At 41.6% G+C, this 16526-nt stretch overlaps 1 protein-coding gene across 1 annotated transcript in view; it reads left to right on the top strand.

Moving 5' to 3' along the window:
* The window catches only part of LOC117518118 (rab GTPase-activating protein 1-like), a 37815-nt gene that overhangs the window by 20798 nt on the left and 491 nt on the right, over positions 1-16526 (top strand). Inside the window, exons 2-3 of the mRNA XM_034179180.1 lie at positions 508-738; positions 3843-4014. Of these exons, the coding sequence (XP_034035071.1) occupies positions 601-738; positions 3843-4014 (310 nt within the window). The 5' untranslated portion in view covers positions 508-600. The remainder of the gene's footprint in view (positions 1-507; positions 739-3842; positions 4015-16526) is intronic.

Raw genomic sequence — 16526 nt, 5'->3', positions numbered from 1 at the left:
ACAGCCTGTGGATCCACATGGGCGATGCCCTATTTACTAGCATTAATTTCCCTATTATTTTGAAAATGGAACCATGTGGAACATTGGTTAAGGGAACCACCTGACCACAATTGAGTTGCATCTTTATCCAGTCATAGTTGTGATGATGTAACGCATACTGTAAGTGCTCTATGAAACATTTATTAGTCATGTTGTGGCTGATTACCAAAGGGGTTGGGTTGTTTGGAATAATTTTTGGTGCAGACGTATCACTTAAAAATGTGGCAGTTGTTATGCAGCACACAGACTTCTGGTTCACCACAGTATATTATACTTAATCTTTTTTAATGTGACTGGTTGTCTTTATGTGGTGTGCTGGCTTGGACTTGCAACAATCTAAATACCAAATGGGTTCTGTGTATAAGGAACTGAATGCTATAATATTTTCAAAGACTACAGTGTCTATTACAGATAAATATACACCACAGATAGCAGAAAAAAGACCTGTCCTTCCTGTTGTGCATGCAGGCTACCTTCAAACTGACCTGAGTGGACAGTTGAGGGAGGGGGAGTACTTTTGTCCTGGTCTCCCCCGGCAGACCCTGACTAAACCAGCCAGTCATGGATGACGGCTCTTCACTGGGCAAAGTCAGTAGTTCCACTGAGTCTGTGGCCACAATCACCAGTGAGGAGTTTGTTCTGGTGCAGTGCAGTGCTGCAGCATCACCATCAGGATCAGAGGGCAAGCCAAGACTCAAGGTTAGAACAACACAGCAGCAGACTGACACCTGAGGTGAATGGGTTAATATTTACTATCATATCTGTATACACTGCTAAAAATAATTAGGTGAAACACAGTGTTGTTCTTATTTATTTTGAGCAGTATACGAGGTCTGTCCATAAAGTATAGGTCCTTTTTATTTTTTTCAAAAACTATATGGATTTCATTCATTTGTTTTTACGTCAGACATGCTTGAACCCTCGTGCGCATGCGTGAGTTTTTCCACGCCTGTCGGTGACGTCATTCACCTGTGAGCACTCCTTGTGGGAGGAGTCGTCCAGCCCCTCGTCGGAATTCCTTTGTCTGAGAAGTTGCTGAGAGACTGGCGCTTTGTTTGATCAAAGTTTTTTCTAAACCTGTGAGACACATCGAAGTGGACACGGTTCGAAAAATTAAGCTGGTTTTCGGTAAAAATTTTAACAGCTGATGAGAGATTTTGAGGTGATACTGTCGCTTTAAGGACTTCCCACGGTGCGAGACGTCGCTCAACGCTCTCAGGCGCCGTCGTCAGCCTGTTTCAAGCTGAAAACCTCCACATTTCAGGCTCTATTGATCCAGGACGTCGTGAGAGAACAGAGAAGTTTCAGAAGAAGTCGGTTTCAGCATTTTATCCGGATATTCCACTGTTAAAGATTTTTTCAATGAAAGACGTGCGGACGGGTCCGCGCGTCAGGACGCAGCCGGCGCGGTGCGGCGGCACAGGAAAAACTCCTCCGTGTTGATAACCATTTGTAAAATCCAGGCGGCTTTTGATGGCTTTCAGTGGAGTGAGTATATGAGAAATTGTTTAACAGCTGGACATGTTCCAACTTGTCCTTAAGGCTTCCAACGGAGGTGTTTTTCCTGTGGCGGAGCGTCGCGGCGGCTGCGAGCCGACACTGCAATCCACCCGCACGTCTTTCATTAAAAAAATCTCCTTTAACAGTGGAATATCCGGATAAAATGCTGAAACCGACTTCTTCTGAAACTTCTCTGTTCTCTCACGACGTCCTGGATCAATAGAGCCTGAAATGTGGAGGTTTTCAGCTTGAAACAGGCTGACGACGGCGCCTGAGAGCGTTGCGCGACGTCTCGCACAGTGGGAAGTCCTTAAAGTGACAGTATCACCTCAAAATCTCTCATCAGCTGTTAAAATTTTTACCGAAAACCAGCTTAATTTTTCGAACCGTGTCCACTTCGATGTGTCTCACAGGTTTAGAAAAAATTTTGATCAAACAAAGCGCCAGTCTCTCAGCAACTTCTCAGACAAAGGAATTCCGACGAGGGGCTGGACGACTCCTCCCACAAGGAGTGCTCACAGGCGAATGACGTCACCGACAGGCGTGGAAAAACTCACGCATGCGCACGAGGGTTCAAGCATGTCTGACGTAAAAACATATGAATGAAATCCATATAGTTTTTGAAAAAAATAAAAAGGACCTATACTTTATGGACAGCCCTCGTATTTACCAAACACTCTACTATGTGTACTTTTGATCCATCTCCACTGACCAGGATGACAGAAGAATAAGGTTGAGTAGACCAGTCATGAGGAGCTTTTCCCCCTATGAATTTTCTCCAGCATAGCACCTGCTGGAGCTGCCTCATTCCTTACACTAGGTCTTCTTGTCTGCTACAGATTGTACATGCAGAGTTCCAAATAAATTCCACAATAAGGCAGAACCATGAAATCTTAAACTGGCTCATAATCATTGGTTTATTGAGGTCCTTGTGAATTCCTGGCATCCTTAGTCTATAATTAGAGTAGGCCGATGTCTCTGTGAACAAGCCTCACCTTTGTCAAGTGATCCCATTGTTGATTACTCATTCAGGTTTGGCAATGGCCAGGTTTTTGTGTTTTTTAGTTGCTTTCTCTGAGCCACTACTTGGTCCCCTTGTATACCGTAGTTTCCATAGTGCAAGTCATTTTTACCCATGGCCATCGGGTATTGCGGAGGCTTTGCGTCAGTCTGTCTGTGCTCAGCATAAGTCCAGTCCTATTACTGCCAGAGTCTTCAAATTTACAGGGGGCATTCTTGGAACACAGACCTTGGACATGTTCGGAGTTGGCTAACCTTGACCTATTTTAAGAGGTTAAAAAGTCACATTTTATTTCAGTCTGTTCAGTTTTGTTTTTGAGTGGTGGGTGTGACAGCCAATCAGAGTAGAGCTGCACCATGATATCAGTGGCTGGTCTCTCCAAAATTACTTTGTTTTGTGTGTTTATATATATGCTTCTCATATATTATGTAAAAGCTAGTGAGAAATAAACACTTCTAAAACTGAAATCACTGTTTTTGGAAAATAATAACACCTCTGAACATATTTTACAAGATATTTTGTGGATGTTAGCATGGTGACATCACAGGCTGGTAGTTAGCTGGAAATCTCTGCTTTGTTTGTGTGTAAATACATCCTCTTTGTCATTTATTATGTAAAAGCTAGCGAGAAATAAACACTTCTAAAACTGAAAATGCTGTTTGTGTAAACTGATAACACCTCTGGAGTCATTTACAAGACATTTTGCAGACGTTAGTGTGCAGGCTAACTTCCACTAACTCAAAGCTAACGTTCTATGGAGTTGCAATTGTCTCATTAATACCAGCAAATGCACAGAGGGTAATCTACAAATATTCCTTGATTTGCACAAGTTCTGCTCTTTAAATGTAAATATTGTTTTTGATTGATTGATTGAGGGGCTTTATGGAAATGTACAAATTGTACGTAACACAATAGGATAATAATTACTTAAACAACTGCAAACTATAAAGAACACAGTGCTCATACAGCTGAGGATATTTTAGCATTGTTTTATATTTTTCTTATTATTATTACTAGCGTTGTAGGTCCTTATACTCTGGAAATTATGGTATGCATCGAGCCTCCTAATTTGAGAACCTCCCCATTTCTTTTTTAAGTATATAGCTGCTTGTTTCGGTAAGTATGTGTGTGTATATAGACACTTAAAAGACTCGAGTTTGTTATATCCAGCCAGACTTGCATGTATTTAGAAATGCAAGAAAACATCTTAATGAAGAGAAATAAAGTAAGAATGTGCAAAGGGAATTGTTTTTCTTTACTTTTTTTTTTTTTGCCACATCAGATGTCTTCGAATGGAAGTGAGCAGCTGGAGAAAGCAATGGAGGAGCTCCTGGATGATGATGATGAGGAGGAGGAGGAGGTGAAGGAGGAGAAGAGCAGTTTGGAGAAAATGGAGAAGGAGAGGGATTCAGGGAGTCAGGTCCTGAGCCCAGTCTTTGAACCCCAGCATCCAGGTATAAAATCTGTCTCTTTGAAACTCATTCATGTTCAATGATGCTTTTTTTTGTGAAGTGCCAAACAAAATAAAGAAGCTAAATAGTCACAACAGCATGTGTATATCGGCTACAAAACACATCCTGAGACTTTCTTGTGACTGGAATTTAAACACACAAATTAGACCTGGCAGAATATACTGTGATCTAAGCAAATGTAAATGCTGTGTTTTCAGTAAATGCAAAGATCAGACCTCATCTTAATGGAAATTCATATACACATACACTCATCTTCAACCGCTTAGTCCAATAGGGCAGCACAGTCATGTTTGGGGGCGGGTGCTAAACTGGTAAAATATGATGGATATGACATAATTTCTCTACTTACGGGGTACAAACCATGTCATTTTCAATGGGGTTTTGGGCAAATTACACGGAAAGAAAGTGAAAATGCAAAGAAAAAGTGACGATGTGGTGGGAAAGTGGACATGTGTTACGGTTTGTTTATGATCCAGAGCACAAACGTGTCGAGGCAGTTTTGCAGGTGAGAGAACAGAAAGAGGAAAAAAAATACTTTATCGCGACTGCTTCGGTGATTGCAGCCGAAAACAAAACCGTACACCATTTATTCGTGTGAAGTTATGTTGTGCATATATTAAATGGAGGTCCCCATAAGTGATCAAATCCCGCAATATCACTGAGGGTTCAAACAAGACTACGGTCTCCTCTTAAGGGTCGTGGGTGGCTGGAGTCTATCGCAGCAGTCATAGAGCGTGAGGCAGGGTACACCCTGGGCAGGACGCCAGTCTGCCTCAGGGCACATATAAACAAACAGTCACACCTGCACGCACACCTACAAACAATTTAAAGTTTCCAGTCCACCTAACCGGCATGTCTTTGGATGTGGGAGGAAGCCGGAGCACCCGGAGAAAACCCACGCAAACATGGGGAGAATGCAGAAAGGCCACAGGTGGGAATCGTACCCATGACCTTCTTGCTGTGAGGTAACAGTGCTAACCACTAAGCCACCATGCTGCCCAACTTCATATACTGAGATAAATATATTTTACCTCAAAAAACCAGTGGTGGGCATAGTTCCACTAATTAGCAAAGCTAACTTTTTGTTAGCTTTGCTAACAAAACTTTTTGTTAACGTTTACACAAACAGCGGGAGAAGAAGAAAACTAGAAGGGTGGAAAAAACTAGAAGGGTGGAAATGAGAGTGGGGACTTGAATGTTGGTAGTATGACTGGTAAAGGGAGGGAGCTGGCTGATATGATGGAGAGGAGAAAGGTAGACATTGTGTGTGCAAGAGACCAAGTGGAAGGGAAGTAAGAGCAGGAGCATTGGCGGTGGGGTACAAGTTGTTGTACCATGGTGAAGACAGGAAGAGAAATGGTGTTGGGTTCATTTTAAAGAAAGAGTATGTTAAATGTGTGTTGGAGGTCAAGCGAGTGTCTGACAGGGTGATGAGTGTGAAGTTGGAAATTGAAGGGGTGATGATGAATATTATCAGTGCATATGCCCCACAGGTAGGTTGTGAGATGAAGGAGAAAGAAGACTTCTGGAGTGTTAGATGAGGTGGTGGAGAGTGTGCCCATGCATGAAAGAGTGGTGATAGGAGCGGACGTCAGTGGGCATGTTGGTGAAGGGAACAGAGGTGATGAGGAAGTAATGGGTAGATATGGTATCAAGGATAGGAATGGCGAAGGACAGATGGTAGTTGATTTTCAAAATGGATGGAAATGGCTGTGGTGAATACCTACTTTGGAAAAGGGAGGAGCACAGCGTAACATAAGAGTGAAGGAAGGTGCACACAGGTGGACTCCATTCTTTATAGGAGATGCAAGCTAAAAGAAATCACAGACTGTAAGGTGGTGGCAGGAGAGAGTGTCGTTAGACAGCATAGGATGTTGTTTGTAGGATGACTTTAGAGGTAAAGAAGAAGAAGAGAGTGAGAGCTCAACAAAGGATCAGATGGTGGAAGCTGAAGGAGGAAGACTGCTGTGTGAAATTTAGTGAGCAGGTGAGAGAAGCACTGGGTGGAGGGGAAGCAATTTTGGAACAACTGGAAAAGTACTGCAGATGTGGTGAGGGAGACAGCTAGGACAGTACTGGGTATGACAACTGGACAGTGGAAGGAAGACAAGGAGACTTGGTGATGGAATGAAGAGGTCCAGGAAAGCATAAGGAGAAGAGGTTGGCGAAAGTTTTGGGGATAGTCGGAGAGATGAAGAAAGTAGACAGGAGTACAAGGAGATGTGGTGTAAGGCGAAAAGAGAAGTGGCAAAAGTGAAAGAAAAGGCATATTGTGAGCTGTACAAGAAGTTGAATAGTAAGGAAGGAGAAAAGGACTTGTACCAATTGGCCAGACAAAGGGACAGAGCTGGAAAGGATGTGCAGCAGGTTAGGGTGTAAAAGATGCACATGGTAATGTGCTGACAGTGAGGAGTGTGTGCTGAGAAGGTGGAGGGAATATTTTGAAAGAGCTGATGAATAAAGAAAATGAGCGAGAGAAAAGGCTGGATGATGTGGTGAGAATAAATCAGGAAGTACAACAGATTAGTAAGGAAGAAATGACAGCTGCTATGAAGAGGATGAAGAGTGGAAAGGCAGTTGGTCCAGATGACATTCCAGTGGAGGCATAGAAATGTCTAGGAAAGTGAGAGGATGCCTGAGGAGTGGAGACGAAGTGTGCTGGTTCCTATTTTCAAGAACAAGGGTGATGTGCAGAGCTGAAGTAACTACAGAGGCATAAAGCTGATCAGTCACAGCATGAAGTTATGGGAAAGAGTAGTAGAAGCTAAGGTTAGAAAACAGGTGAAGATCTGTGAGCAGCAATATGGTTTTATGCCAAGAAAGAGCACTACGATGCAATGTTTGCTCTGAGAATACTGTTGAAGTATAGAGAAGGCCAGAAAGAGTTTACATTGTGTGTTTGTGGACTTAGAAAAAGCTTATGATAGGGTGCCAAGAGAAGAGCTGTGGTATTGTATGAGGAAGTCTGGAGTGGGAGAGAAGTATGTTAGGGTGAGTGCAGGACATGTACAAGAATAGTGTGACAGCGGTGAGATGCCAGTCGGAATGACAGACCCATTCAGGTGGAGGTGGGATTACACCAGGATCAGCTCTGAGTCCTTTCTTGTTTGCAGTGGTGATGGACAGGTTGACGGATGAGATCAGACAGGAGTCTCCATGGACTATGATGTTTGCACATGACATTGTGATCTGTAATGAGAGTAGAGAGCAAGTTGAGTCTAGTCTGGAGAGTGGAGATATGCTTTGGAGAGAAGGGGAATGAAAGTCAGTAGAAGCAAACTGAGTACATGTGTGTGAATGGAGGGAGCCCAGTGGAATAGTGCAGTTACAAGGAGTAGAAGTGGTGAAAGTAGATGAGTTTAAATATTGGGGTCAACTGTTCAAGTAATGTAGAGTGTGGTAGAGAGGTGAAGAGAGTGCAGGCAGGGTGGAGTGGGTGGAGAAAGGTGACAGGAGTGATTTGTGACTGAGGAATATCAGCAAGAGTGAAGGGGTTTACAAGAAGTTTACAAGACAGTAGTGACACCAGCTATGTTGTATGGCTTAGAGACGGTGGCACTAACAAAAGACAGGAGGCAGAGCTGGAGGTGGCAGAGCTGAAGATGTTGAGATTCTCTTTGGGAGTGACAAGATTGGACAAGATTAGGAATGAACATATCAGAGGGACAGCTCAGGTGGGATGGTTTCAATCAATCAATCAATTTTTTTATATAGCGCCAAATCACAACAAACAGTTGCCCCAAGGCGCTTATATTGTAAGGCAAGGCCATACAATAATTATGTAAAACCCCAACGGTCAAAACGACCCCTGTGAGCAAGCACTTGGCTACAGTGGGAAGGAAAACTCCCTTTAACAGGAAGAAACCTCCAGCAGAACCAGGCTCAGGGAGGGGCAGTCTTCTGCTGGGACTGGTTGGGGCTGAGGGAGAGAACCAGGAAAAAGACATGCTGTGGAGGGGAGCAGAGATCGATCACTAATGATTAAATGCAGAGTGGTGCATACAGAGCAAAAAGAAAAAGAAACAGTGCATCATGGGAACCCCCCAGCAGTCTACGTCTATAGCAGCATAACTAAGGGATGGTTCAGGGTCACCTGATCCAGCCCTAACTATAAGCTTTAGCAAAAAGGAAAGTTTTAAGCCTAATCTTAAAAGTAGAGAGGGTGTCTGTCTCCCTGATCTGAATTGGGAGCTGGTTCCACAGGAGAGGAGCCTGAAAGCTGAAGGCTCTGCCTCCCATTCTACTCTTACAAACCCTAGGAACTACAAGTAAGCCTGCAGTCTGAGAGCGAAGCGCTCTATTGGGGTAATATGGTACTACGAGGTCCCTAAGATAAGATGGGACCTGATTATTCAAAACCTTATAAGTAAGAAGAAGAATTTTAAATTCTATTCTAGAATTAACAGGAAGCCATGAAGAGAGGCCAATATGGGTGAGATATGCTCTCTCCTTCTAGTCCCGTCAGTACTCTAGCTGCAGCATTTTGAATTAACTGAAGGCTTTTTAGGGAACTTTTAGGACAACCTGATAATAATGAATTACAATAGTCCAGCCTAGAGGAAATAAATGCATGAATAGTTTTCAGCATCACTCTGAGACAAGACCTTTCTGATTTTAGAGATATTGCGTAAATGCAAAAAAGCAGTCCTACATATTTGTTAATATGCACTTTGAATGACATATCCTGATCAAAAATGACTCCAAGATTTCTCACAGTATTACTAGAGGTCAGGGTAATGCCATCCAGAGTAAGGATCTGGTTAGACACCATGTTTCTAAGATTTGTGGGCCAAGTACAATAACTTCAGTTTTATCTGAGTTTAAAAGCAGGAAATTAGAGGTCATCCATGTCTTTATGTCTGTAAGACAATCCTGCAGTTTAGCTAATGGTGTGTGTCCTCTGGCTTCATGGATAGATAAAGCTGGGTATCATCTGCGTAACAATGAAAATTTAAGCAATACCGTCTAATAATACTGCCTAAGGGAAGCATGTATAAAGTGAATAAAATTGGTCCTAGCACAGAACCTTGTGGAACTCCATAATTAACTTTAGTCTGTGAAGAGATTCCCCATTTACATGAACAAATTGTAATCTATTAGACAAATATGATTCAAACCACCGCAGCGCAGTGCCTTTAATACCTATGGCATGCTCTAATCTCTGTAATAAAATTTTATGGTCAACAGTATCAAAAGCAGCACTGAGATCTAACAGAACAAGCACAGAGATGAGTCCACTGTCCGAGGCCATAAGAAGATCATTTGTAACCTTCACTAATGCTGTTTCTGTACTATGAATTCTAAAACCTGACTGAAACTCTTCAAATAGACCATTCCTCTGCAGATGATCAGTTAGCTGTTTTACAACTACCCTTTCAAGAATTTTGAGAGAAAAGGAAGGTTGGGATTGGCCTATAATTAGCTAAGATAGCTGGGTCAAGTGATGGCTTTTAAGTAATGGTTTAATTACTGCCACCTTAAAGCCTGTGGTACATAGCCAACTAACAAAGATAGATTGATCATATTTAAGATCGAAGCATTAAATAATGGTAGGGCTTCCTTGAGCAGCCTGGTAGGAATGGGGTCTAATAAACATGTTGATGGTTTGGATGAAGTAACTAATGAGAATAACTCAGACAGAACAATCGGAGAGAAAGAGACAAACTCAGAGAGGTGAGATTGAGATGGTTTGGACATGTGCAAAGTAGGGACCCAGGGTATATAGGGACAAGGATACTGAGGATGGAGCCACCAGGCAGGAGGAGAAGAGAGGTTTATGGATGTGCTCAGGGAGGACATGCAGGTGGTTGGTGTGACAGAAGAAGTACAGAGGACAGGGTGAGATGGAAACGGTTGATCTGCTGTGGTGACGCCTAACGGGAACAGCCAAAAGACAAAAAGAAGAGCCTCCACTCTCACTGGTTGGTTGGTTTATTTATTTGTAAAAACCAATGCACAAATTACTGTAACGTGTGTGTTGGTTTTTACAAATAAATGTGTATTTGTAAATGTCTTTTTTAATTAAAAAAAAGGCATTTGCAAAACTGAAAATTCTCTTTAAGTGGGATTCAGTGCAGCAAACAACACCCTAACCTTAACCTTCTAACTCACAATCCACTGAGAAAGTCAGCAGATGGATGAGCCGCACATTGTGACTTTAAACTAGGGATGTCGCGATCCGATCACGTGATCGGAAATCGGGCCCGATCACGTGGTTTCAGACTTGATCGAAATCGGACGTTGCATCCCGATCAGGAATCCGATATAGATTTTATCCTCATTATTTTGATCAGCGCTATTTCAGGCTCATTATTGTAGATTAATGGGCCTTTCACGCTTCAGAAGTGTCAGAGGTGTGAGACGTGCGTTGCTTTTTAGAGGCGTCAGAAGCGTCGCTTTAGCTCGGCTTTTGACGTGACGCTTCTGACGGGAGCGCGCATTGCCGCTTGTCGGCAGCCTGACGCGGTCAAAGTTCAACCTAATTTTTTTTTTTTTTTTTTTTATTGAACAAAAGAAAAACATAAGTTCAACCGGACAGAGGTGGGGGAGTTACGCGTGCAAAGTTTCTTCGCAGAACTGCTGTTTGTGTGTTTACGCGCTCAGCCTGACGCCTCGATGGAATGACAAGAAGATGATGGACACTTTCCAACGAAACTCTTGCTCAGTCATCCCTCCGTGCGCAGCAGCACGCGGTGCTGACCAAGTCCTCAGGATGACGATCTGTCATCTGATTAACAAAAAGAAAAAAAACATATTGTCCTCTGATCGTTTGTCTGCAAAACGGAGCGAGAGATGGTGTGCGCATGAGCGACGTGCGCACTCATCACATTTAGGAACGCGTCTTAAAGAGCTTCCATCTTCATTCACGTTCCTGCGCTGCTCTGAACTTGTTAAACACTGATCAAGCATCAGAGGGGCACACTGAGGACTGTCAAGATGCAAATGTAAGTTTGTAACTTTCGACACTCTGAGCTGTGATGTAGCTTCGTACTGTCCAATAGGAACGACGTGTCAGCCAAAACACGGAAGACTAGTGGCAGAAACCACTGATCTGTACAAATGGTAAATGGACTGCATTTATAAAGCGCTTTTCTATCTGCATCAGATGCTCAAAGTGCTTTACATTATGCCTCACATTCACCCCGATGTCAGTGTGCTGCCATACAAGGCACTCACTACCAGTGTTGCCACAGTTACTTTGAAAAAGTAATCCAATTACTGATTACTCCTTGAAAAAGTAACTTAGTACTTACTGATTACTCAATTGTAAAAGTAACTAAGTTAGATTACTAGTTACTTTTTTAGTTACTTTCCCAGCTGCCGACAACAACCTCTGCCACCTCAACATGACAGTGATACCTGTTTTGCCAAAACTTACTTTATAGTCACCCTTTCTTGACTTCAATGAAAATAAATACTTGTTTTTATAAAAAAAATAAAGACTCTTTCTTGACCTCATATTTAACTGTTGACAGCACTGTAACAGCAAAACTTGCAATTTTGAACCTACATTGTTTATAAATGTAACTATTACATTCATTCTAGCATTTTCTAACATTTAAATTCTCTCTAAATATTTTACTTGTTGAAATTAATATTATTTTAAGTAGTAGTAGTAGTTGTAGTAAAAAAAGGCTTCAAAACTGGACCTTTAATCTAGGGGTGTTGAGGGGGGCACATCCCTCCCCACGCCCCCATTCCATCTGGATTCGCCCCTACTTTGGCGTTTGAGCACAAAGAATGGATCATTTATTTATGCAGAAAACGTGACCAGATTTACAGGTAAGAAAGTTTTACTGTGTTTTCACATCATGTGGTCCTCAGAAGAGAGTTTAGGTGCATTTGAGTGGAAAATAGTGTTAGTTGTTGACGCGTCGCGGAGGATCAGCTGTTTTAACGTGCAGATATAGCGGCTCAGCTCAGCTCTAAATAAAGGAGGAAAAAAGTATAAAAATGTCTTTGTAAAGCTCAGTGCAGGTGTGCTGATCACCGTGCTTTAAGAGGAGATGACTCGAGCAGCTGCAAAAAACACGCGGATGAAAAGCTCACAGCTCACTGAAAGTGGGCAGTTCAGTCGAACCCCGACCTCCTGCCCACGGACCAAGTTTAATGCTGCTATCGACCCACAATGAAAAATAATAGTAACGCACAGTGACTTGGAGAAGTAACTTTAATCTGATTACTGATTTGGAAAGATTACGCGTTAGATTACTCGTTACTAAAAAAAAGTGGTCAATTAGAGTAACGGCTTTACTAAGTAACGCGTTACCGGCATCACTGCTCACTACACACCGGGAGCAATAGAGGATTAAAGACCTTACCCAAGGGCCCTTAGTGATTTTCCAGTCAGGTGGGGATTGAACCAAGATCAGTGCAGAAACCACGTGTCTGAAGAAAAATCCTTGAAATGTTTTTGTTGTTGTGTTGTTACCTCAAAATTTCTGATTACTGTTTAAAAAGTTTAGAACACTTGTAATTAAAATAGCTAAATCAATAAATGGTTCTTTAAAAACCTTTCTCTAAATTAAAACCACCTTTTATTTCAGATTAGAAATTTCTTGTTAACGTAAGGACCTTTGACATTTATTTTTAGACAATAAAATAACATGGAAATTTGTACATTTTTAAGTCTGGTAGATTACTTGATTGTTCAGGCTACCTCGAGGAAAGTGCACTGTTTAAGTGATAAATAATAAAATAAGCTGATTAAAATGAAATTATATATATTAGCATTTGTTCATTGTCATTCAGTTTTTTAAAGTATCGGATCGGGACTCTGTATTGCAGATATTCAAAATCAGATGACTCGGAATCAGATCGGGGCCAAAAAAAACCTGATCGGGACATCCCTATTTTAAATATCTAAAATTAAAGAAGTGGTCAGTGCAACTCTTGCAGGCAACATTATATAGTTTTTCTCAGAAATCAGTGGAGAATTAATGATAACTGACGTTCAACACTATTTGGTGTTTTAACATTCCCATAATCCCCCTGTGCTTCCAGAATGCACCGCGGCGCCAGCAGAGTTCGCGTCTCACAGCGCATGTAACAATGATAAAGCGAGGATGTGAATGGCGGCAATCAGGGAGTTCACGAGCGAATTATGATGACACGTTCTCTCAAGTTGAGAGGGTTATCTAGAAAGAGGTGTAGCACCTGTGTGAACTTCTGCCATGCCCCAATGTTGTTTCTTGTCTATACTTCAGGAGGTGTGTTACATTGTGTCCTGAACTGGAACGTGCTGAAACTGACATCTCGCTGAGTCATGGGCCGTGAAATGGCACGGAGATTCACTACTGCAAAACACCGAATGCACTTGAGGTGGAATTTAACAATGGACGTGACTGCTTAATTTCAGCTTGTACACTGTTCCACAAAATTGGTGCACATACACAAACCCTGTACCACCTATGGTAACATGATTTAAGTGTAAATTACACATCATATGTCATTTCTGGAGAAGTATATGTTTCCTCCTATGATGTCTGAACACTTTTGAACAGGGTAGGGACTTCAGCTGAGAAAAGGGTTTAAAGAAAAACACTTGAGTCAAAGTTAAATTTATTACATTTTCTAATGTCGTTCTCACCAACATGTCAGTCTACAGTTCATTTTAAGTCATAATAAAGTCAAGATTTGTGTATGGACACTGAAGCATTACATAGTTATATTTTCAGAATTTTTGCTTTCCATACCTTCAAGCCACAGATATTTATGGATTCTGTAAATTAATACAGTTAAACCTCGTTAACTTGCGTAAGTCACATTCGGCTTTATTGCAGTCAATTTGTGGACCCCAAAAATTTAGACTTCTGTCTAGAAGTCATTTTGATTTACCCGTTTTTGGGAGGAGGGTCATCAGTGGGGATGATTCTGGTTGATGATTTCTTCTTCCTCCTCCTGCTGCTGCATGTCCGATGAGGGTGGACGATTCTCTGCGGAAGATTCTGAACGATTCAAAGTTTTTGGATATGATGCTTCAGATCGTTACTGCTGGTTCAGATTGGGCCGGAATTTACATGTGTGGTGGGCGTGTTTGTTGCTGGTACGTGTGAAAATTATAGCCACACGTGACGGCACATGTCACCATCACAATGCAGGAAGGAATCACACGTCAAATTGTCAAAACTATTGTAATATGGCAAAGTAAGCTGATTATAAGTTTATTTTGATCAACCTTATTAACTCACGGCTTCAGATATCTTGCTGCCAGATTTTGTGAACCTCAACTTGGGTGAGTTAACGAGGTTTATCTGTACTATTGTCTCTAACAGAACCTGCCAACAGAGTTGGGCAATGGCTATGTTTTCACTCCTGTTTGTTCGTTTATCTGTTGTGAACAGCGTGTAACCCACAATTTTAATATATCCTCTTGAAATTCTTACAGAGGATGCAAAAACTTTCAATTTTCAACATCAAAGGTCAAGTCGGGGAAAAGCTTGGAAAATTGGAAAGATCCCTGTCCTTTAACATTCAGTTAAAAAAAATTCACAACTATCAAAAAGATCATTTTTTTCATATTTGAGACCCCTTTTAATTAATTTTATTTCATTCAGTTTATTTCATTTATATAGCACCAAATCACAACAAAGCTGCCTCAGATCGCTTCACACGATAAGGTCTGACTTTACCACCCCTAGAGCAAGCACACAGTCAGCAGTGGTAAGGAAAAACTCTGATCTGAGGCAGAAACCGCAAGCAGACTACTGCTTAGGCCATTCTAACAGTACAAGGTTTTACAAAGCTGAAGAAACAGATAACCAGAGTAACATCAAAACAAAGTGCGCTATTGAGATGACCATGCAAACATGCACCACAGGCAGGGTGTCATCCAGCCCCCTGTGGTGCAGGCCAGCGTCCATCCATCACGTCATCAGTGGGCCTGTCCTCCTGGTAGAATACATTCCAAAAGCATACTGCGTATGCTGCTTCAGCTGTGGCATCTCGTAGCCAGTCCAGCCCCCGTGTGGCCTTGTGTAACATATCAGTGCCTTGGACAGAGAGAAAAAGAGCAGAATCTGTTGGCAGAAAAGCTGCACCTAAGTTGTTATTCACAAGCAGTAAATCGACAGGGAGGAAATACTCCGGAATGCTATACTTTTAATGTATATTTACTTTACATATTAATCAAAGGTGCGTCAATCACTTCTCCTGTTTGAACGTCAGGTGTAGACTGGCACTCACTATCACCTGACAAGTTTGATCTGGATGTAATCCGGATTGTGGATTTTGTGGGCATTTGAATTTAATATTGAAAAGCCCCTTTGGTGCACATTTTGTATTATATCTCAATCAAAAGTGCCTCAGTCACTTTCATTTTCTGTTATAGGTTTACCTATACCTCCAAAACTAGAGATGTTTTTTAAACTCATCCTGTACCACTGACTGAACACTGAGTAATAGGAGGCTGTTATTGCTGTGTGCCTGCATCAGCACTGAGATTACACTATTTTTAAGAAATGAGGCCCTGGGTGTAAAGGATCTTCAAAAGTGACCCCTAAAGGTATTTATATTTGAATAACTTCATTTTTTTGTAATACGAAGCCCATCCTCAGTTCGCGAGGGGTCATGTACTTGTGGCTGCACTACAGATCTTATTGATCGTCTTGAGCATCTACCTGTAGGCAGGTTGTGTCCGCAGAGATAGTGGAAGTCTTTGCATGGGTTTCATCATTACATTGAATCGTTTTTTGACTGTCAAAAGAAGCAGCTGGCTGTGTCATCTGGCACACAGACAGTACACATTATCTCTTACTCACTAGGCCAGCACTTGAGGTTTAATCAAGGTGTGTCCAAGCTTTTCAACAGCACTGAATAATTACTTATACATGTACAGTAATACAGGTGTGGCTGTTCTGGTATGCGCTGTTTCTCTTGGTGTGTGGAGACAAAAAACAGCTTTGTTTTGCAATAAAAGTTAAAGTTGGAAAAAATATTTTTCATGCCATTGATTTGCTGAAATTAAAGGAGATCAAAAAGTAGATTGAAATTTGAGAATAAATCTCATGGCTGGGTCAGCTGATGCAGATGTTTTGCAGATATTCATACTACACATTAGTGACATGCAATTACTTAATGTCACGTTTTCCTTATCAGTAGTGTATATTTTCTGGCACTAATGCTGAGTGAGTGGAAATGTTCACATGGTGTAGATTCAGTTGTTCAGTGGTGGAACTGTAGCTGCTGCAGTCATTGTTCTGCTTCCTGTTTGTGTCAGTTTGGGTCAAAGATAAACCCAGTGTTTCTTTGTCTTATGTTTTTCTTTTGGTTCTTTCTTTGCAGCTTGGTGTTTTCTCTTTCTTTGTCACTCTGATGTTAGCTACACTTGTTTGTACTTTGCTCACATTACACCTTGTGATCATATGTATCATGCTTTAAAGAGACAGAAATTATGGATAATTGTAGTCCAGATGAGATGAAGCACACACCTGGCATGTTTGAACATGTTAGTGGACCTCTGAGAGAAAACAACTTGATTGGTTTCAACTTAGTTA

This window comes from Thalassophryne amazonica, chromosome 10 (genome assembly GCF_902500255.1).
Source record: "Thalassophryne amazonica chromosome 10, fThaAma1.1, whole genome shotgun sequence".
NCBI lineage: Eukaryota > Metazoa > Chordata > Actinopteri > Batrachoidiformes > Batrachoididae > Thalassophryne > Thalassophryne amazonica.
The sequence above is the reverse complement of the archived record's forward strand: the minus strand, read 5'-3'. Positions and strand labels throughout refer to the sequence as shown.